This window comes from Atractosteus spatula, chromosome 18 (assembly GCF_055471065.1).
Source record: "Atractosteus spatula isolate fAtrSpa1 chromosome 18, fAtrSpa1.hap1, whole genome shotgun sequence".
In the NCBI taxonomy this organism is placed as follows: Eukaryota; Metazoa; Chordata; class Actinopteri; order Semionotiformes; family Lepisosteidae; genus Atractosteus; species Atractosteus spatula.
In genome coordinates this window covers 13964662-13986302 of record NC_142723.1, presented here as the reverse complement: position 1 = coordinate 13986302, position 21641 = coordinate 13964662, and the positions used below count along the sequence as shown (strand labels likewise).

At 42.4% G+C, this 21641-nt stretch overlaps 1 protein-coding gene across 1 annotated transcript in view; it reads right to left on the bottom strand.

Moving 5' to 3' along the window:
• Window positions 1-673: 673 nt before the first annotated feature.
• LOC148818649 (dual specificity mitogen-activated protein kinase kinase 3-like) overlaps window positions 674-21641 on the bottom strand; it is a 39093-nt gene continuing 18125 nt past the window's right edge. Inside the window, exons 2-12 of the mRNA XM_088936597.1 lie at window positions 20278-20347; window positions 19490-19538; window positions 10166-10279; window positions 9347-9466; window positions 7845-7961; window positions 7560-7611; window positions 6321-6448; window positions 5672-5749; window positions 3710-3849; window positions 2782-2827; window positions 674-1613 (exon numbers count right to left, since the gene is read on the bottom strand). Coding sequence (XP_088792723.1) covers window positions 1527-1613; window positions 2782-2827; window positions 3710-3849; window positions 5672-5749; window positions 6321-6448; window positions 7560-7611; window positions 7845-7961; window positions 9347-9466; window positions 10166-10279; window positions 19490-19538; window positions 20278-20347 — 1001 coding nt within the window. The 3' untranslated portion in view covers window positions 674-1526. The remainder of the gene's footprint in view (window positions 1614-2781; window positions 2828-3709; window positions 3850-5671; window positions 5750-6320; window positions 6449-7559; window positions 7612-7844; window positions 7962-9346; window positions 9467-10165; window positions 10280-19489; window positions 19539-20277; window positions 20348-21641) is intronic.

Here is a 21641-nt window from a genome sequence, read left to right as displayed (position 1 = left end):
GGTAAGAAATGCTGATCAAAGATCTAACTTCCAGCTTTGAAATACAGGAAATAAAGGCATGACCCCCCGGACTTCAGAACTGAGGCTGCTGCTGGTGCATTGGTTTACTGGTCCTGTTTCCTGTTGGAAAGCTGGATAATCTTAAAGCACACCCTAAAAGTGAATATACAAAACTTTGCACACAATGTCTACATGACTAAGTTTAACAACTGCTTCTTCGATCACAAATAAATTGTTTGGAGAAACTGCTCATTTAATGGGGACTTTCCTAACCTGTTGGACTGGAAAATAAACTAGAGACCCCCGATTTTGAGAAACACCCTAAAGTTTTTGTTATACTGTACTGCCCATGTATCAGTTTAATCTTCCTTTTTTGTACCCAAGCCAACAGAACAGTATCAGTCAAACTCTCTTGAATTAAGAGCCAATCCTGACTAAATGATTTGTAAATGCAAGGTGTCAGGCTGACTGGAGGACAGGTTTATCAATACCAGCAAGGTACATCTGTGTCCTCAGGGACAGCAAGGCTATCTCATGGAGGAAAGACAGAAATCCAAACCATCTGAATGGAGGGGCTTTGGGCTGTGAAAAATTGATCAGCACACCCTGGGAACATCTGTAAATATTACAGGCTGCTGGCACAGAAAAACAAATGAATCACAGTGAAGGTGTCTTTTGTTTTCACTCACCTACTGTATTACTCCTTTAATCTTTCACGGCACTAACATGACATTGAAGGGGGCCACAGGCAAAAATTTAAAAAAAAAAAGCAAAAGTGCACGATTAAGAGAAAACATCCGAGAGAGGATTCAAAAATCAGAAGTTGGAGTACATTAATGCTTAGCTCCTGTAAGCAGCGTTTTCACATTTGTTAGAATCAGACAGTGGCCTTTAAAAAAAAAAGTGCTAGTTTCTTTTTTTTTTTCCCCCTCTCAACCATGCGAACAGATAAAAGATAAATAAATCAGTTTTAAAACTCTGAAAGCAGAGGTCTCACCTTTTCGCCCGTCTTCCTCCCTTTTTTTTCCCCCTGATACATTCAGCAAATGAATCACTGCCACTTATATACATAATACAGATATAATGGTTAACCCGCCTATTTAAGCTTAGCTTATAGCAGACTGCAGTACTCAAACAGGAGAACGTGGAATTATGACAAACACTACACATTTTTCGACACAGGATTACAGGCGGAGCAGATTCTTTAAATATGCTTTTTTTTCCCCTCCGTTTTGTGTGTACCGAGTAGGCATTGCCCAGTTGCGACACCACAGTTCTCAAGAAAAAAAAATACCCATGGCTATCATCTCGGTTTGAAAGCTAAATATGAAAAGTTTCCTCTTGTGTACCAAACTATATATCATACATATACAAAAATGATCTTAGCAAATACTGCAAATGATGTATGGTCAGTCTGCCATACGTTAAAAAAAAAATGGGGTCTGTGGCGACCGCGCCGCAGCCATTTTTATACAAATCCAGGGATTTTTTTTTTTAACGGTGCAGAAAGAAAGAAGAGCTGGTGGTTAATTCTGTCCGTCTTCCAGGATCTCTTTCACGAAGGAGGCTACGTCTGTTTCCTTGGTGTCGTGCGTTTTGAAGAAAGGGTGTTCCTACACGGGAGAGAAGGAGAAGGACTGGAGTGAACGGAACGTATTCAGAGTGGGGGAGGAGAGGTGTGGCACAATTTAGTCCGTCCATCCAGCCACGCCTTGAGAATTCAAACTTTCACTCAGTACTGGATTTCCCATTAGGCACTGCAGGCACAGCGCCTAGGGCCTACGAAGGAGGGAAACACTAGTGACTGACGAAAAACCAGCTGAAACAACAGGCTTGGGATTGACTCTAGATGCTCCAAATCAATAATCACACGCTATCTAGTGGCTCTTCTAGAAGCTAGAAGGATCGAAGCTCCATCAATCACGTGGTTAAGCATGAGAATATTTTAAAGTGTGTCATGTCAATCGACGTCATTCGATTGGCGTTTACCCCTCTTTCTGCACATCCAGGGCCTACGAACGCCAAAATCCGTCCCTGCTTTCACTGGTGTGAAGGTGGTTAACCACAACTTTCAAATGAACGACGCAACAGACTAAGATTGCCAGACAAATCTAACTAGTGAGTGAGCCTCTCTCCTCCCTCTTTTCATGATCACATAATAGAGGGTTGCTGATGTTACCGATGTCTTTTAACCACATGTACTTAATACTGTTGCGACGGTCTAGGTGTGGAATTGGTTATATATGAATTTGGCTATTGTGCTCCCCACCCTCGCTAATGTCAAGTCCCTCCTGTCTTTGATTTTTCTCCTTGTTGCCCCAAAACTGTAGGTCCAAGCTTCTAGGAATTATATAAATGTCATCAGTTTTGTTCCACAGTTGAGAATTTGTATCTTTTTCTCCTGTTTTGTGTGTGTTTCTGTGGTGCTCACTGATGAACTGGAGCCCCAATCCCTGCTTTGGATCCTGTACTTCTGAGACCTTTGTCACTGACTCATGTTGCTAGCTCTCTGTCCAAAGACTTCTAAAAATTCTCCTAAATTTGCATGAAAATGGCAAATTAATCACTTGCGTTATGCCATAAACATTGCTTAATAAGGCTCGACTGTATGGGAAAGTATTGGATAAAAGTGAAGACGGTGTCATTCATCCCGAAGAAGGAAAATCAGAGAAAGCAGTGGCTTCTTGAAAGGTCCAGAATGTATTCTTTTCTATCAATATATTTGCGAGAATTGACTGAAATAATTCTGAACCTTCTCTGTTAGAAAACATTCAGTCTTACCATCAGCTCAAGGTAGTTCATTCTTTCTGCTGGATTCTTTTTCAAACTGGAAAAAAAAATACCAAGCATTGCATTTGTGAGAATTTTAAAATGAGAAACATTGTGTATTAGAACTTGGACACAATTTGAACTGTAGCTGTGAAATAGAAGTTAGACCAAAAAGCTTTTCTTTTTTACAGAAATGGGCCTTAAACACAAGGCAATATGACGAGTGCAGAACTTTCTTTGCAGTGGAGTTTTCATCTCTATGTAAAGAGCTCTGCAGGCTGTAGTTTAGCTGTACAGTGAACTTAAAAGGGTTACAAAGCAGTGAATTGTACAGCACCTTTAGCGAGCCGCTTTCTGAGACTCATCCAAAACACAAAGAAATAATGAGTCAGGCTCCACTGCAAGTTGACTTTTGGGTGCTATTTATGTGTAACAAAGACAAAAGCTTCTACACTATTGTGATGTACCGCCCTATATCCAAAAAGTAAGCAAAGAACAGAGAGTCAGGACCTTGGTTTTACGTCTCATCCGAAGGACGGCTCCTTTTTACAGTATAGTGTCCCCATCACTATACTGGGGTATCAGGACCCACATGGACCGCAGGGTGAGCGCCCCTTGCTGGCCCCACTAACACCTCTTCCAGCAGCAACGTTAGCTTTCCCAGGAGGTCTCCCATCCAGGTACTGACCAGGCTCACTCCTGCTGAGCTTCAGTGGGCTGCCAGCTGTGAGTTGCAGGGTGAAATGGCTGCTGGCCCCCACATCCTACCCCAACATCAGCTCCTACCCCCTGTGGAGGCCAACCGGGGCTAAAAGCCACAGGCGACAGTCGGTCTAGCACAGGTGATACACGAAGAGGGGTCCTCAGAACAGCTCAGAGGGGCGCTGGCCAGGCACCGACAGAACAACGGGTGGGGGTGGCGTTCCCAATGGATTCTCACCACTGTGCCGTGAAGTCCACGAACTCCCTGGAGAAGCGATCTGGCGGCAGCTGGGGGGAGGGCTCCTCCACCACCTGTTTCAGCTGCTGGAAGGGGGTCCCCCACGACTCGTACGGGAAACGCAGAATCGCCAGCTCGATCTGAGGTGAGGGGGGGGGGAGACACAACATTGTACTTTTTAATACCCAAAGACGAAACCAAAAAGAGAGGCTGAGCTGGCAGCACGGCCCTTCCTGTGCGCAAAGTCTTTGTTTAAGGATGAAACGTTCAGCAAACAGCACGAGACGATACAATGGCAAGAACATACTGTAGCGTTATACACCCAGGAGGGGCACCCCAAGAAGACCCTATATTTTTTTATTAATATTCCTACGTGATGGAAGATTTACCGACCAAGTTCTGAAATATTCCCATAACAAACCTTAATTAGGGTTAATTAAGTAATAATGAAGGCCACCTGGGCAACCTAAGTAGAATGGTCTGGATTAAGAATGGATTTAAAAACCATATCTACTTAGCACATTATGCAACGAGTCAGCAAAAAAACAAACTTTGTGCACATTTGTGTACGTTCTGCCATCTCGCTTATCTTTCTCTCATTTTGGGTACAGTATTTTATTCATTCACTTGCAACCCCTTCTGTTCCAGATCTGTCAGAACAATAAGAAATTAAATTCCCCGTGGGGAAAGAAGTTATACAAAGCTTTTTCTGTTGAAAATGATGGAAACACTCTCGGCAAAACGAGACTGTCTACATGTTAAACACTGGCTGTTTTACATCAAAAGGCAAGTGCAGAATTCTACAAGAACACTAATGTTCATATTTTAGAGATATGAGGATGAAGAACTCTCCACATACGTATTTTCTAAGCATACATTAAGAGCAATACAATTTTTATACCCCTTTGTTGTTACATTGATCTTGATAGGAAGAGCTTTACACTGAATAAAACTAAAACCTCCCCAATTATTCTGCCATACAGAGATGACTTTAGGGATAAGAAATCATTCTTTTTCATCGCTTGTTTTTTGTGCCTCATGCAAGACTATGAACGTGGCTTGTGTTTTTTTCTTTTTGGATTTACCTAAAAAGGCCGAATTTGTAACCTGACTTGGTAACCTGCACTCATATCTCGTGTCACTGGGTGATCAGCCTGTCTGCAGAAGATCTCACAAGACGTTAATCAAAAAACGCCTTTGGCTTTTGTTTTGTTTTTTCCTTCTGTCCTCAGATGGGGAAAAAAAAATCCTTTGTCAGATGAGCTCAATGGAACAAACACGCTTCGTTTCATTAAGTGGTACAAGCTGCCTAATTGAGTTTCTAACAGTTGCAGTGGATGTGAATCACAGTAAAGCAATAATGAACAGAGTGTCAGTGGGAGGCATTAAGTATTATACAAGAGAATAGTTGCCAATCAATGTTGTATTTTTTTCCCCACAGATGAAAATTTAATTTAAAGTGGCTTGCGCTGATAAAGGAAAACTAAAGATGCTGCGTGGCATTAACAGTAAAATATTTTACTTTACATTGCAGTCCAACTGGTTCAAGCCTGATCTGTCGATAGCTGATTGGGATTCCCAATGGAGTGACACACTGGGATAAGGTGGGACTGGAGCAGCCACAGTATTCGCAATATTGTTTTCACCAGCTTAGCTTTCCCAGGTGCCTGTGAACTTGTGTGATTACAGAGAGTTGCATCAGTCCTCCGCCTGATGCCAGTGCTTCTGCAGGCAGAGTGGGACCTTGCAGAGTGAAATAAGGCAGGAAACTCAACGACGTCTATTTTGAAGGACGCACGCCCGCAACTTTCATCCTTCCAAAGATGGCCAGAGGCTCGTGCAGATAAACCAAGTCAGCTGATCGCTGAGGATTTCACAACAGGGCCACATAAAAGAACAGTACCGGGTCAGTTCCAGAATTTTAAGAACAGGTGACAAGAGGGGCAAAAACTCCTTCCTTACCAGCGTGATTCCTAGACTCCACACATCCGATTTCACGTTGTAGCCCTTCTGACTCAGTTCGGGGTTTATCCGCTCAGGCTGGAAATACAAAGTCAGGGAGGGTTTGCACCAAAGGTCATCAGAAAGAAAGCGCGCTGAGGTTTTCCGCGATATTGGAATGAAATGAAAACCCTGCACAGACTGATCTTTCTTCTTCTCCCCTGCAAATCCTATTTTAAAACGCAAAGATCCGTAGCCGGATATTGTTTTTGATCTGTGAAGATCAAAGCGGGTTCAAGATCAACTCAAACGACTGAAAAGCACACATTTCACTGCGCACTTTCTCTTAAGGCTGTGTGTGAAACTTCTGAATAAACTAGATAGCTGGGCTTTTTTTAATCACTAGAACAGAATCAAACCACAGAGTTCCCCGTTGCACCATGACAGTTCTGTCTGTGGTTTTAACTGTTTCCTGCAGCTCGAGTTTAGAAGCTGATTAGTGGGTCATGTTCTTCAACAGAGGACACACAGGTTAACGAGAAATGCTCATACTTTGAGTTATATCGGGACACTGAATAGTTTGCACTAGCCAAACTGTACACTACAGAAGGGACTGATCATGTGAGCGACAGACATAAGGAGGAGTCCTGTTTCGATAGGCGATACTCACGGCCATGTACGGTTTGCAACCAGCATCTAAGGTCTTTGCAACAGAATCTACGAGGTAACCACTGATCCCAAAATCACACATTTTCACGTGACCTTCATTGTTGATGAGGACATTTGATGGCTTTACATCTGTGGGGGTGGGAAAACAAAATAACACTTAAAAAACATGCAAACGTTTAATTATGCGTTTTGATCTGCAGCAGCAAATGACAAGTAATTCTGCATGGCACAGTGCATACTTCTAGACATCAAATGCATCACATACGGATTTTTCACACTCTGCACAGTAGGCAAAGGGAACTATTGCTTGCGTGTACGGTGCCTGTATTTGACGAGACTATAGGGGAACATAGTTTTCATTGTTTAATGTCCCGGGTACACAGGGAAGTGCTGTTGATGGCAGGAAGAGAGCACTTGAATTTTAATCTGTGGTCAACAAACTGGCAACACACGGGATGTGTCTTGACCGCACTGCAGATCTCAGAACAGATAATCACTGGTCATGACTCTCAATACCCTATATGAAGCCTATTCTTGAGATACTGGTAACGCACACTAAAATCGAACATCATCGGGCCTTCATCCATAGTTCATGTTGAGAGACTCCCCCAATTCCTGGCATGATCTCACAAAGAAAAGCTTCTTTTATTTCCCTTTTGAAACAATTTGTCATTTGTTCCATAAGACAACACTCAGTGTATTGTTCTGCATTTTACATCTATCGGGCCATCCCCCCCCCCAAAATCAGGTAGCACTATTACTATGGAATATGATTTGGCAGGAAGTTCACATGCTGCTGGAACGGTGTTCCCAAGTTGTGTCCTAAAGTGGGCACACATCCGCAGCATGTTGCCCAGCTGTTGCCACTGTGCCGGCCAGAGTGATCACACAGGGCAACAGGCTGGTAACAGCTTCTATCAACCCCTTGCTGCCATCAAAACGAAAAATGTAACCATGTAATCAAGCCCTCATAGTTACTTTTCAGGTGTCTACAAATGCTTTAGATACTGTAACTATCAGACATGTAAGAAGACACATTATAGATCATCATGTTATACTGCAAATTAATTGTGTTTGCAATCAGGATGCAAGTGCCAATAGTAATGTATGTGTAAGATGCTGACAGTTGGACAGGAGCATTCCATATGCCATCTTCTATAAAATCAATATACAGTACACATAGACAATGTATATAAATTGACTGCAATACTCCCAAATTTCCCCAGAGGGCACCTCTTACCTCTATGAATCACAGACAGCTTACTGTGTAAATGTTCTAATGCTTTGACAATCTGGAGAGCAGAAAAATACAGGAAACATCCAGTTAATACACCTCCCATATCTGGGTTGGGCAATTCCAAAATTAAAATAATATACACCAGAAAATAATTTGCAATTGCATGATTATAAAAAGAACTAGGGTTGACAATTTAAAGACTTGAGTGTCTTTTTCGGGCAGAATAGGTATAAAATCTGTTAGTCCTGTGCAGTTGCATTGAAAAATCAGATCAAATCAGACACTTACAGACACAGCCATTTTCCCTAGAATGTCCTCTGGTATCTTCTTCTTTTTTTCTATCACTTTTTTGTAGAATTTGTCCAGTGAGGTATCCATCAGTTCCATGCAAATCCACACATCACCCTAGAGAAGAATTAACCTTGTCATCGTCCAGAGTACAAGTGTCTCAGATGCCACTTGTTTGACATGTATTAGAAAGTTGTCCTGACATTACACATGTAAGAAATGTTTTTGAAAAATTCCATTGGGCATCTTTTTTAAATGTTACCCCTGAATATTTCTAAAATGATTGTTAATGTGGATTTGCACAAATTTCCCGGGATTTGGAGAGAAGGTCACCTTTTCACAGATTTTGGAGGTTTGGAAGATACAAAATCAGTGCCTGCCCACCAAGAAAAGACAGAGAAGTGCAGAAAACTTTCAGAAAAAACATTTACCGTTAGATTACATGAGATTAAATTAAACTCCCATTTCTCAGCACTCTGATCTAAATTAGCGCCGATCTGCAATGCTGTTTTTCTATTTTGTATTTAGAAAGAACTGGTATTGATGAGTGCCTTTCAAGACAATATGAAAGTAAAATGTAAAATACACAGTAACGTGCAAAACCTCCAATTTACATTACGAAAATGGACGAAACGTCCAGGTATGCACAGCGCCATATTCCGCGATTCAGAACGAGGCAACAAAACTTCTGGTGAGGTGAAACAGCCCTATTACATTGTAAGCAATCAAGCTTGAGAATTTGTCTCTTTTAATCCAATAGAAATATTGCTCTCGACCTAGAGACAGTTTTGCAAACAAATACAACTTACTTGTTAACTCTGCATGCAGATCATGTTGGAACATTTCTGGGGTAAAATGTCTGCAGCACAGCCTGTACTTATTCGCTCGTACATCCCATTACATTAGTCATTACGGTGACTAGTGAGCAGGAAGGGCATCACGTCTCAATTCACGTGAACTCTTGCTCTCGCCCGTGGTGAGACCAGCAGTTTGCGGCAACTATCCAGTACTTTCAGAAAGTTCACAATTTTGTGCCTAATTCTGAATTTGTCAACTTTTGCGATTACTGTCAATGAATTTAGTTAATGAGCCTTAATAACGGTTTGAGAAACTGGACTGCATTTCCCCTTAAAGCCTTTCTACTCTTGGATACAAAGCACTACCTAGCAGTGCATTATTTTGTTAAACTATTATTATTTAACTTTAATAATATAGGATAGCTGAGTTAAAGCCATCTACATCTACATATTTTTCTGCTTCTTACATTCCGGTTGTGGGAAAGCATGTCTCTATTAAACTGCAGAATTGCCTCTAACCGATATACAGTAACAGATATGTGTCCACCACTGGGCAAATTTGTCCTCATCATCAGAAGTGTTGTGGCTAATGAAATGTGCAATATAACAGGAGACTCCATATTCCACAAAAGGCTTTTGGGTAGAAAGTGAATCTGCTGTCTTACAGCGAGTAAATGCAGCTCTTGCCTATATGTTCAGACCTACCTCTCTGAAAAGGGCTCCGTAGAAGGTCACAGTGTAAGGGCAATCCACTGTCCTCATAGAAATGTCCAGGTCCATCAGCAACCTCTTCTGTTCTTGGCTGTTCACAGTGGCTCTTATCCTCTGTAGGGGAGGTAACAAGATCTCTCCTTTAGCCTTGCTCTATGAGTGGTACAGTGGAAGCTCAGTGCTTTTTTCCCCACTAAGAAATTTCAAGTACACCGTGTTACAAATTAGCGGCTTTCAAGTCTTCAAGGCTCTTCACAGACATGAGACGAAAGGCACTGAGCAGCAATTGACTGCCCTACTGTTTTATATACTGTGTCTGGCCTTGTGACTAGAGCAAAGGAACAGGTAAAGGTTTATTCCATGCTGAAAAGACAAAGACACTTTACTCCTCACCATGGAATAAACCTTGACCTGTTCCTTTGCAGCCTACGCATGCTGACTCAGCTCCCTACTTTAACCACTCCTGGAGCAACCCGCTTACCGTCAAAGGCCAATTAAATGCGTTTGTCTGGAATCCCCCAAAAAATGATAACACCCTGATTCAGAGTTAGGAGGGGGAAGATGCGGAAATGAAAATGTTAAGGGGTACTCCCTGCACTAGCTGAAGCTCATGCAAACCCCTGTTGGTTAGCACTGCCTTTGGTGAGCAGTAAAATCCAGACAAGTCAAGAGTTCAGGTTTGACCAAAGTTACGCTCGGGTTCTCATGATAATGAAGTCTCAGGCAGCTATGAACGGGAGAGGCTTGTGCCTCTTCCAGCCCCCCGGGGGGACCCCGGGCGCCGAGGAGCTGCTCGCGTGACGACTCACTCACTTTCACGGCCATGATGGTGCCGCTCTGCGCGTGCCGGACCCTCTCCACCACGCCGTACGCCCCCCGGCCCAGCTCCGACAGCGACACCAGGTCGTCGGCCTGCACCTCGAAGTTCTGCAACCCAACAAGACAAGCGGGTCCGGGGACTCTTAATATCCGTGAGAAGAGCAAGCCAGGTCCAGGGCCCGAGCTGTGGCAGAGCCACTGCATACTGAGAATCCATATAATTTACCACAACATACCACCCTTAAAAACACAATTAGCACTCGTTGTGTCTTCATTATCGTCCCAGTTGAGCAATACCTATTCATTTTGAACCCTCCTGAGTACAGGAAGGATTTTAAATCATTATTAACCATAATCATTTAAGATGTCACAGCTGTAATGATTGTAATTACAGTGCAGATGTCTTTCTTCTGTTGGAAAAGAATACTGCTGGGATATATCATTCAAATAAATGCACAACTATATATATATAATCAGTACACTGCAGGACGGAAAGCAAGTCACATGTATCACCTGACTAAGATTCCCTGCGGCTGGAGAATTGTTTTGGAGTTGACAGAGTTCAAGCATTTTTAACTCTTTTTTTTAACAGAATCGGCCATGTGAAAAGAAATTAGTTCACCTATTGAAACCATTTTTGTTTGCTTTTGATAAATGATGAATATCACGTTAGTTCTGTTTCTTTATTCCCAAAACTACCTTATTACTGGTGTTATAATCAGGCTACATCTTAATCACTAGGGGCATCGTGAGTGTGGATAGACAGACAATAGTGAACGGAAGGATACAGCACGTTTCTCACGTCGAAATCGCTGTCCAGCTATTTTTAAACAGCAGGCCAAGGTAGGAGAAGAAGGAAAACAGCATGAAAAAGATCAAGACAGCGGGCTGACAATCTCATTGGTGGCACATCATGGTTTTCTAGGAAATGAGAGAGTGCCAGTCTTTGATTCAAATTCTTCTATAGGCAAAAAGGCTAATTATTTGACACCCAATCACCCCCTAGGTAAGATAAGGATACTGCACGATGATTGTTAGCCACAGAACCCAATTACAAAATAAATTAACTACCTTAGTTTAAAAATTAGGCAAGTAGAAAGGTCATCTAATGTTATCTTCCATGAAGTGGCACCAAGACTGAAAACAAATGGAGAATGAGGATGCGATGCCCAGTGAAGCACGATATTGCGATTAGTAAACCTCATGGTTGTCAGACAGGTTTTAATGCGGCACTTGTCTCATCTTAAAAAAAAATAACCCAAAACACTCTCACAAATATGCGGGTCACACCTTTTAATCCACTGGAGGAACACCTGTTACACCTGTTTAATCCTGGCTGTGTTCCTTATATGAGTTAAAGGGCCCAACATCTCCCCCTCAGGCAAGAGGGAGATCAAAGTTGTACAATAAATTGCAAACTAATCCTCGCCGTTGAAGACAAAGGAATCCTACTAATGCCAGCCAGTCCCTTTTCTCAGCCTCCCACAACCTTATATCGAAACTGGAGCTACGCCGGGCTGCAGTTTCTTTGTTCCCTGTGCGTAGTAGGGTATTTATCCAGGAAGGTAGGGCTTGTGCGGTAGGGAAGGCGTGCAATTTTCCATATAGTATGAGATCCCCAGAAAAAAATGCACGCTCTTTAATTAACCCATTATCGCCCTGCATCCCATCTGTGCAGCAGGAGAAAACCTGCATTTATTACCAAGATCTGCAGGCTTGAAATGAAGAATTTCCCACCGGCGGCTTTAATACCTCCCGCTGTCGTCAGTAAGCAATCATGCAATTGTGCATTCGCCTCTGCAGCTCACGCCCAACGTTAAATCCAAAGAGATTGCTGGGCGTTTATTTTATCCATAACCTTGTAATGGGGTGGCTACTGTCTACGGAATATGTGCGCTACCGTATAACCATTTCCAAAGGTCGGAACTTAGGGGCTACAACAGGCGAATTTTCAAACGAGTGGGATGAGGCTTTTACAGTATATACTGTATTAGAATTCAGTGTTTTCTCTTATCCTGTTGTACAGCCGCTGGTGTGGGGTGAGGATGAGGTCTAGCAAGAGAGGCGAAGGATACTCTCTGACGAGTTCACGGCTTTTTATAAGTAGTGCTGCTTCATCAATCTGAGCATTATCTGAACCCAATCCAGGGTTTGACCTGCAGTTCCTTTACAGTACAGTCTTTTAAAGAGCCAAAGACAGAAAGCATCTAATTTTTACCTGGGTCTTGTATCGGTGTGCTCAAGCACAATGGAAAATAAAAGAACAAGGAACTTTCATCACTTTTTACAAGCAGTTTAGTAGCTGCGTTTCTGTCTCTTTTTAAGCCTACAAGCTTTGCATGCTCAATTTGAGGTGTGCTCTGTGTTTTTCTTGATAAAAGCATCACTCTTAGTGTGGACCCCCCAAATTTAAAACCAATTTGAAATATGATTCTTCTAAATAAAGCTCCAGTCCTGTGGCATACGCAATATGGAGGACATTTGCTTTGTCAATAGGTTTCCATTTCTGAGGACCCCTCAGAGCACCCCGAGATTGTGTTTGGAGTATTTTCAAGAATGGGACTGCTTTGTTTTGGCTTGAACTGTGATTTTCCAACTCCAGCACATGAATGCTACTTCTCCAAGACAAATGGGAGTTTATAAGGTGAAGGAGCCTTTTGCTGGGGATTAACAGTGCTGTACCAGTTCCTATGGACATGGTGGACACGGTGTAACACGCATTTGTGTCCCCACCTAAGCAAGCAGTGATGCATGTTTGCAAACAGACCTTTCCTGGAAGACTGAATTAGTATGGTCCGTAAACAACACACTGGAGCGTACATAACAAAAATGAAGTGGCCAATAAATTGGAGCACACAAAACACTGCCTCTTAGTGGAACTAAATTTCCTCCGGAGGAAAAAACCTGTATCCACTTATATCTCACTGCTGAGCACCGCTGTTTCTTGATAACAGACAAGCTTTTAATCTTTTGTTACACTTTAAGCAAATGGGTTAGTCACACTCCCAAAGGCTACGAAAGTAATAAAAATAGCACAGATTCATAATCTGAAAACATTTCCTAAAAATAGATCTAGAAAAACTGTAAAATCAGCAAACACTTACAAAGAACTGTATTTTTTTCCTTAACGTACAGCATGCATGCAAGGTTCATAGTGCCAGAGACGGAGAAAGGCCGCCAATAAATTTATGAATGTCAAACAGTGCACAGAAGAGGAGACAAATTATAATTCTTGTAACAGTCAAAATCTCATGAAACTTCAAATTAGGAGCACAGTCACAGCTCCGCAGTTGTAATTCAAGACGGCATCATTATCGTACAAAAAGAGAAAAACTGACCACTGCAAAATACCAAAATACCTGACAGTGGGTATTTATTTGTAAACCCTGTGTATCTCCCTGTGTTTGTGTTTGTTTGCTCTGGGTGCTCCGATTTCCTCCCACAGTGCAAAGACATAGAGGTAGGCTAACTGGCTTCTGGGAAAATTGGCCCTGCTGTGAGTGTGTGCACGTTAGGATCTGTGTGTGCCCTGCGATGGACTGGCGTCCCGTCCTGGGTGTACCCTGCCTTGCGCCCATTGCTTGCTGGGATAGGTTGTAGCTCCCTTGCAATCCTGAGTTGGAAGAGGCATTTAGAAAATGGATGGATGGAGTTTGAAGCTCGTGATTCGTGATTCACATGCATGTTGTTCGTCTACAGTTCTTTCAGATTGGGATATCCATGGCATAGGTCTGTTGTGACCTGATCTGAAATCCATGTTAATTTCTTTGCACATGGCCACCTACAGTGCATGCTTTGTGGGAATGCCTGGAAAATCAAGCATGCTCCATGGACATTTTAAAGACAGCAATTGTGAACTTATTTCAGTTTCACCTGACATGATTCAGACCTATTTTATTTAACTGTCTTTGCTGAAAGTTATAGAACATACAGAATGACACATTGAATGTTGGGAAACAAGGAATACATTTCAAGTGCTTGCATAGAGATTGGGTGCATCTAACTTGTATTATTAATACAAGGAATAAATAAAAAAACTCCTCTGTACATTGTGTGACAGGGTCTTGTACTGCGAAACAGGCAAAGGACATAAAACCTTTAAGAAAAGGCAGTGGAACTCTTCCAAATACAGTAACTGGTACACTTAAGGCTGCCAAGTTACTCCCACCTTCACGCTTAAAATGTTAGGGGGCAAACAAAATGAATAATGTCCCAAATATTATTTGTTATGAATATGATATGGAGGAACTCTCATATTGAAGTTTAGAAGGGAAATATTTGTTATTGTAAACAGAGTGTTCTAAATGTGGACTATCACCATCCCCTGTGTATAAGCTCAAGGTCTACAGCATGCAAAAAATGTCACTGAGCAGTATACAGCACTGGACAACAGCAGGATACTAAATTCCATTACAATGAATAAAAGGGCACACAAATACACCAAATGCTCATTGGAAATAAGTAGGTGTTCTTGATGTGTTTTGCTCATAAACACCCTGATTCAGAGAGCCATGACTCTTCCTTGTTTGAACAGCTGAATACAGATATAGCAGGGTCTTACTGAACACAGCACTGAACACTGCGATTAACACCTGGCTTCAGTCCCAGCAGTTACAGGGAACGTGAACAGATCTGGACTCGAATGCGAGTTCTGGCTGTTTGAAAAAGATTACGCTGCCGTGAGAGCTAAATGACTGAATCATATCAGTTTGTAAAGACTAATTAAATATACGTGTGATCAGTACGTTTTTTTGTTATGTCTAGATTGGATTAAGGCAATGACCTGCTGGCTGTGCTCCCAAACAGTAATATTGCTGAGTTACTGCAAACACTAAGATCTGATATGATATTTCCGCAGACAGTCTGTAACTTAGAATGCGGACAGAATCCTTCCGTGCGACTCAAGCTGAAGGTTTTCCTTAGCGCGGTGCCTCTTTCCCTCTTGCAACATTTTTGGAAATGCCTGTTCAACCTCCCTTTTCACCTCCGTCTCACGAATGGTGATGCCTGTGCTGCCTGTAAATTTGACTGCCAGGCCTGGAAATTCAACCTGAAATATGAGAAGCATTCCCACCCTTTCTGTTTAAGAATGGAATCAAGATTGCAGTGTTGTATTAAGTGTTTGCTGGAGATTGCATTAGTTCTTGTGCACAGGGCACTATTATCAAGACACAATACGTAGATGACCGATTTGCAATTTGCTGAATTCATACTTACAGTATATATGCATATTGAGGCCTAACAGGCAGGTTTTTCATGCCCTTTCACTGTACAAGGTGCACTGCTTGGAGCATATACTGTCTAGCTTTTGATGGAAAAAATAATGACTCATCATTTCATATCCAGTAACAAAAGCCACGCCTTAACTCAAGCTGAATCATGGTAGTGTTCAACATTGAAATTTCTGAAATAGACCAGTATAAAAACATGATGTCAGCCTAACATCTCTTCTCAGTAGCATTTCAGCAGCAGCACTGTTTGCAGGCTCCTTGCTTTACAGGAATAGATACTGGGGTATTTCTTCTCAAAACGAGGAATCGTTACACCTTTCACATTTGCGATGTCAGCGATCATCATTAGCGCACATCCCTCACATTCCCTAATATGTTTTACCACCAATACGTATATAGAACACCTGCCTGCATTTAGGACCATCTGGGGATGAATTAATACAGCCAGCCGCTATATCACCTTGCAATTTTACAACTGACAGCCCACTGAAGCTCAGCAGGTGTGAGCCTGGCCAGTACCTGGATGGGAGACCTCCTGGGAAAACTAAGGTTGCTTCTGGAAGTGGTGTTAGTGGGGCCAGTAGGTAGAGCTCACCCTGCGGTCTGTGTGGGTCCTGATGCCCCAGTATAGTGACAGAGACACTACACTGTAAAAAGGTGCCGTCCTTCGGATGAGACATAAAATCAAGGCCCTGACTCTCCATGGTCATAAAAAATCCCAGGGTGTTTCTCAAAAAGAGTAGGGGTGTTACCCCGGCATCCTGGCCAAATTTCCCCTGGCTTTAACCAATCATGGCCTCCTGATAATCCCCATCTACAAACTGGCTTCATCACTCTGTTCTCCCCACTGAGAGCTGGTGTGTGGGGAGCAATGATGTCTGCCATCATCCAGGTAGGTGCTACACATTGGGAAATCCCTTATTGTTATGTAATATAAGAAAGATTACACATAAGAGAGGGTCATTTAGCCCATTTAGAAATTGCAACATAGGGAAAACATAAACATACTATACTGGAGAGACATAAATGTCTATTATTATTCACAAAGTTTATTTATATGACACGAGAATGTCATATCTATTTTCCTCTCAGAAGCAAAGTAAGGCAGTACTCTTCCCTCTTGATTTTAACTTGTACTAAGCCACAGTATTTGCTGACAGGTTTCTTAAGGAAATTCTGCACAGTCAAACAGTAGAGGCTTTTGGAAAGTGCCAACCACCTTCTCTTAAAGGCAGAAGGCTATTTTAGAACTCCTGCCACCTGTCTGGCGAGACACGTATGACTTCAACATAAAGGCATCGGGACGGCTCATCTCCGGACTCTTCCCGGCTGACACTTCCATAAGGAATGCTGGGCAAGTTCCCGTCGCGCACTAACTGGGGATCCAGCTCTACAGCTCCTGCATTTCCCCACTAGCCCAGTGCAGTGGGTGGGAAGGAGGACAGTTCACTCCACAGCAGGGAGGAGACAGGACTGGCAGGAGGTTAAGGCACTAACCAACCTGGCTTTTAACCCCAGGGCAAGTTCATATTTGGAAAATCAGTTGGGTTTTTTTTAGGTTAGGCGGTCACCTAATCAGCATGCTACAGTATGTTTCTGCACCAAACTAGAACCTTGGAAGGAATTAAAATTCAGCCAGTTTGCCATAGGAATACAATACAAAATGAAGGGATACTGCCATTACGTTAGCAGTGCTAACGATAATGCTTGACGCGACCATTCAGCAGGCGGTCCCTAAAGCCATGCATTCCAAGACGACAAACGGTACCAAACTCCCACTGAACTTTTTGCTGGCAGGGATTTTTGGCTCCTGTTTTATAAAGGAACATCAACAATAGCAAATGCCAGTGTAACCTCCATATTCCTGCGGTTTTCCTGAGTGACAGCGGCCGGTTTCAGCTGCTTTGCACGTTGGGATTAACGGACGAACCTGCTCGTTTTTGTCCTAAACTCTGAGCAGCTGTATGGGCTTCAATATCACCGACATCAAAATAATTTCTGGTATGAGCGCTGGCTGTCGCAAGTGGAGGGTCAGTGTTGCGCTAGCTTTGCTGTTGTATAGTGGGTTATTTTACATGTCATTAATATTTGTCCCCTGTGGAATGCCAGCCGATTACTCACTGAGCACGTGCACAGCTCTCCAGCTCTGAACATACCTTCTGTATCACCTTGCTCCGAGACCGTGCAAAGGTCCTCCATAAACAAGCCTTCACTGAAGGCACGACTGTTTCATTGTGCAAATTTCACAGTGGTTTTGGAAGTGTTTCTATTTTTGTGAGTCCCCATGCTTCTCTTTAGTGCAAGTTTGTAATGCAGCTTAAAACTAACAGCAGATATTGAAATCGAGGGAATGTGACAGAACTGTACTATGGACTTACTATTACTAACTCCTTTTTAACAGGGTAGGAACACAACAGGTGCTTGCCACACCTGGGAGCCACTGGTGCTGTGAAAGTGGTATTTTTTCCTTTAAAAAAATGTCTGAATGAGCTGGTCGGTCATTTTCAACAAACACAAAGAAAGAGAACCATAATTCGGTCACTAAACAGCTTCTGCCGATACCATTTTGAGGACCGTAATGCTAAAAAATCATTTTTTGAAAAATTGTTTAAAACAAAAACAATAATTCACAAAGTTTGCCTTTTTAACCGCTTTTGCAGCTTTTGCAAAAGTGTTTTTTGAAGTGTCCTGTTTAACTGAGCAGAGATTTTAAAAGCTGTTTTACGCGGTGTCATTTTCAAACGCCAACATCAGTGCACCAGAATAGAACGGTAACCTCAGTGTTGCGGACACTGATTCAGCAGGCTGGTGATGTCAGTGTTGACAGGGAGAGTGGTTTGTGTGCACAGGGTGCAGGACAGGTTGCTATGTGATGTCATCCCTCCCTCAGGCTGACAGAGCCCTAGAGCTGTCTGTAGCATCTACAGCACCAGTGCCAGAGTGCAAGAAACTGCTCTCTTCCCTTAATCACATGCCACTTCTTGTGTTACAGCCATTCTGCAGTCAGGCTATTCCACATGACTGAGCTTAGGATCCATGTAAATTGAATGTATACAGAATGTAGAAGAATCTATAATAATGATTTATTTTCTTATTATGGAGTCATGCATTGCCTATCAAAGCAAGACGTCACTTCATTTTAATTTCTGAGTAGAGGTGGCATCATTGATTAAAAACTTCTGATCTCTAAAAAAGACTAGCTTGGGTTTAAGTTTCTAAAGTGTATCCTTCAGAAGAGGATATATATACTGGATCCGACTGGACAGGGAGGATTTTTTTATTTGAAAACTGCCCGCTTTTTGTAGGAGGGAGCGAGTGCGATATTGTTGCGACTGTACGATTTGGAGTCTGCTGGACAAGTGTGGAATCACAGAATTAAAACAGGCCAGCTGTCTGCCCCTCCACTTCTTACCACTGCATATACAGGGTTTTATTCCTAATTGTCGAGATAATTACTTAGCAAGACTCCAGCAAAGACTTGTGCAGATAATAACATTATTGTAAGCAAGAAAAGACATTTAGCAGAGTCCGCTTGCTTTGGGAGACAGAAGGTGGTGGTGTAACCGGGAACCAGCTGTGATAAGGGTCTCTCAAAAGTTCAGAAAAGACTCCACATGTGAATACAGGAGTTGCCGACACAGCTGGGGACTCCAAATTGGGGGTGTGTACAGGCAAAGAAATAATCAGCGATTCCAGATATATAAAACATTTTACAGAATAAACATAATGACGCTACCCAGGAATTCCTTGTTTTCTTATCCATTACTACATCTAGTCAAGACAACAGCTCAGGACAGTCCTTAAAACATGAAGCTGAATCATAAACAATTCATTTAATTCACTTTCTTGGCTCAACTGGGTTTTCCTGCAGCACTAACTTTGGAAAGGTTCTTGACTGTGGTTCTGAGGATTCTGAGCGAAAAATGACCTGGCATTATAACTGTTACATGGGGGTCAGGTTTCTGAGTTGGGCTGCATTTAGCGGTGGGGAGAGGCGCTGGTTTGGGAATTCATGCTGCAGGCAATGCACACCTCAGGATTCCACTCAGCTATCAAGGATCAAGATACAAAAGCCTCACATGCTTACTTTGTCTCCAATTGTAATGAAGGTCCTGGAATCCAAATTTCGGGGCGGCCTGTAGGAAGAGAACTACAGTTAAAAAAACATACAGAAAGCTGTGATCCAAATGTGCTGGCGCTGATTTATTCTGGTCTTTATAGATTGATTGTGTCAAGAACACAGATGATATTTTAATACGTGTTGCGTAGAACTACATAATATTTGACACAAGACGTGGTCCATCATTTTTGTTGAAAGCATGATACAGTGCCTGAAATCTTACTTTCTAATGCACTAGGAGCAGTTAACTCATATAAATATATATATAGAGAGAGATTATTTGGTAATCATCACTATCTGCTGTCCCTCATGATGCTATTGTCTGGGATTTGTCGATCGATGCCCAGATAATATGAATCAATTTTACTCCAAGTCATGTGACAAGAACGTTTATGCCTTATAAATGGAATAATGGCATTCCAGTGGGTTTGTTCATTTGAAATGAGAAGAAACGTGTTCAGTTTTGACACCACATGGCTCGTGGAAGTGACACCACAACACCTGTGACTGCAATTCTGTTTTACCAAAAGGTGAACTTTAAAGGTACTGTACACAGCTTTCAGCAAAGCTGAGCTGATTAACCAGTGCTAAAACATACAATGCTGTATGCTATTTAAGTCAAAATCCCCTGCATGTTATGTCCACTGAGCTAGAAAAGTTTTTTTGTAGCTGAATCATACACCTAACAGGGGGGTCTTCTTTCATTCATTCATTCATTTCATGCACGCATTAAAAGCAGATCAACAAATACGCACACAGGATTAGGCTCTTTCTGCTTGAAGACGTCATCTGGGATTTTCAAACCCGGCTTCCTCTTCATTTTTCCTGTAGAATGCAAACACAGGAGGCCATTAGCTCGCACATAAACGCAAATGGCTGAACGATCCAAGGGCCCTCCAGGGCAGCGACAGCTGGACCGTATTCATCCGATTCTAAGCTGGATGATTCATTAAGGATCCCTGGGAATCGGCCGGGTGACTGTGGCACGAGATTGCAGAACTTCCCTGGAAAACGACCCTAACATGTCTGAACTGTCTACTGCCTTGGTTTTTTGGCAATCAAAGTAAACTCGGGAGATTAAGACATGAGGCCCTAAATGTCTTTTAAGAGGGTGAGAGCAGTTGAAAAGGCACTGGTTTATAAACACTACTATCCCTTAACAATTCCAGTTGTTGGACAGCATTTCCTGCTGTCCCATTCATGTGGACCGAATTTCGTACCGCTGTGGAATAGGCTTTGCGTAGTAGCACAAACAGGCTAGCCAACATTAGAAGTATATCACTGACAGTAATGACCGTAAAAAAAAAAGGCAAAACTGCACGTTAGCACCAGTAAAAGATCCCGAACATGCAGTCTAGGTTGTAATTTTGGCAGATGAAAACAAATTCAATGGACTGTAATTTAAGACAAAGAATTACGTTCCTCTGCTCTTTAACTGTGCTGCTGATAAAACATTCCAACACCAAGGGGACGAGCGATGAAATGACAGGCGAGTGTGTACACTGAATCACAAGCCCACACCCCTCAGTCCGTTCACCATTAAAAAAAAGTAACAAATCAAAGTTTCCATTCAGTCCAACTAGGCCGTTTGGTAGTTGGTAGGAAATTGATCCAATAATCTCATTAAGCTGTTGCTTGAAAGAAACCAAGGTATCATCATGGATAGGCTGTTCCATACCCTCACAACTCTTTGTGTAAAGCAGTTCCTCCTGTTCTCAGTTTTAACTTCTGCATGGTTTCCTGCATCTTAAAATCATGATAAGGCTAAATCATGAACGCGTCGGAAACAGCCACAGCCTTACAGGATCTGCGGACATCGTTAGGCTGTGAAACTGTCCCCTTCAGGTGCGCACTGAATCCAACATCTCTGCAAACCCCATCTAAAAATGAACAGAAAGCATTTTTTTCCTGGTAGCGTTATGGCAACCCAGGGTCTACTTCTGAAGCACAGAGTGCAAGGCAGGACTGTGCCCTGTATAGGACAACACTCCACTGTAGTGCTTATAAACACACAGGGACAATTAAGAGACACTCATTAGCCAAGACCGCATGTCGGTTCTGAAGCTGGCGGGTAACTGCAGCACCCATGCAAAACACACACAATTATACTAATAAGTTA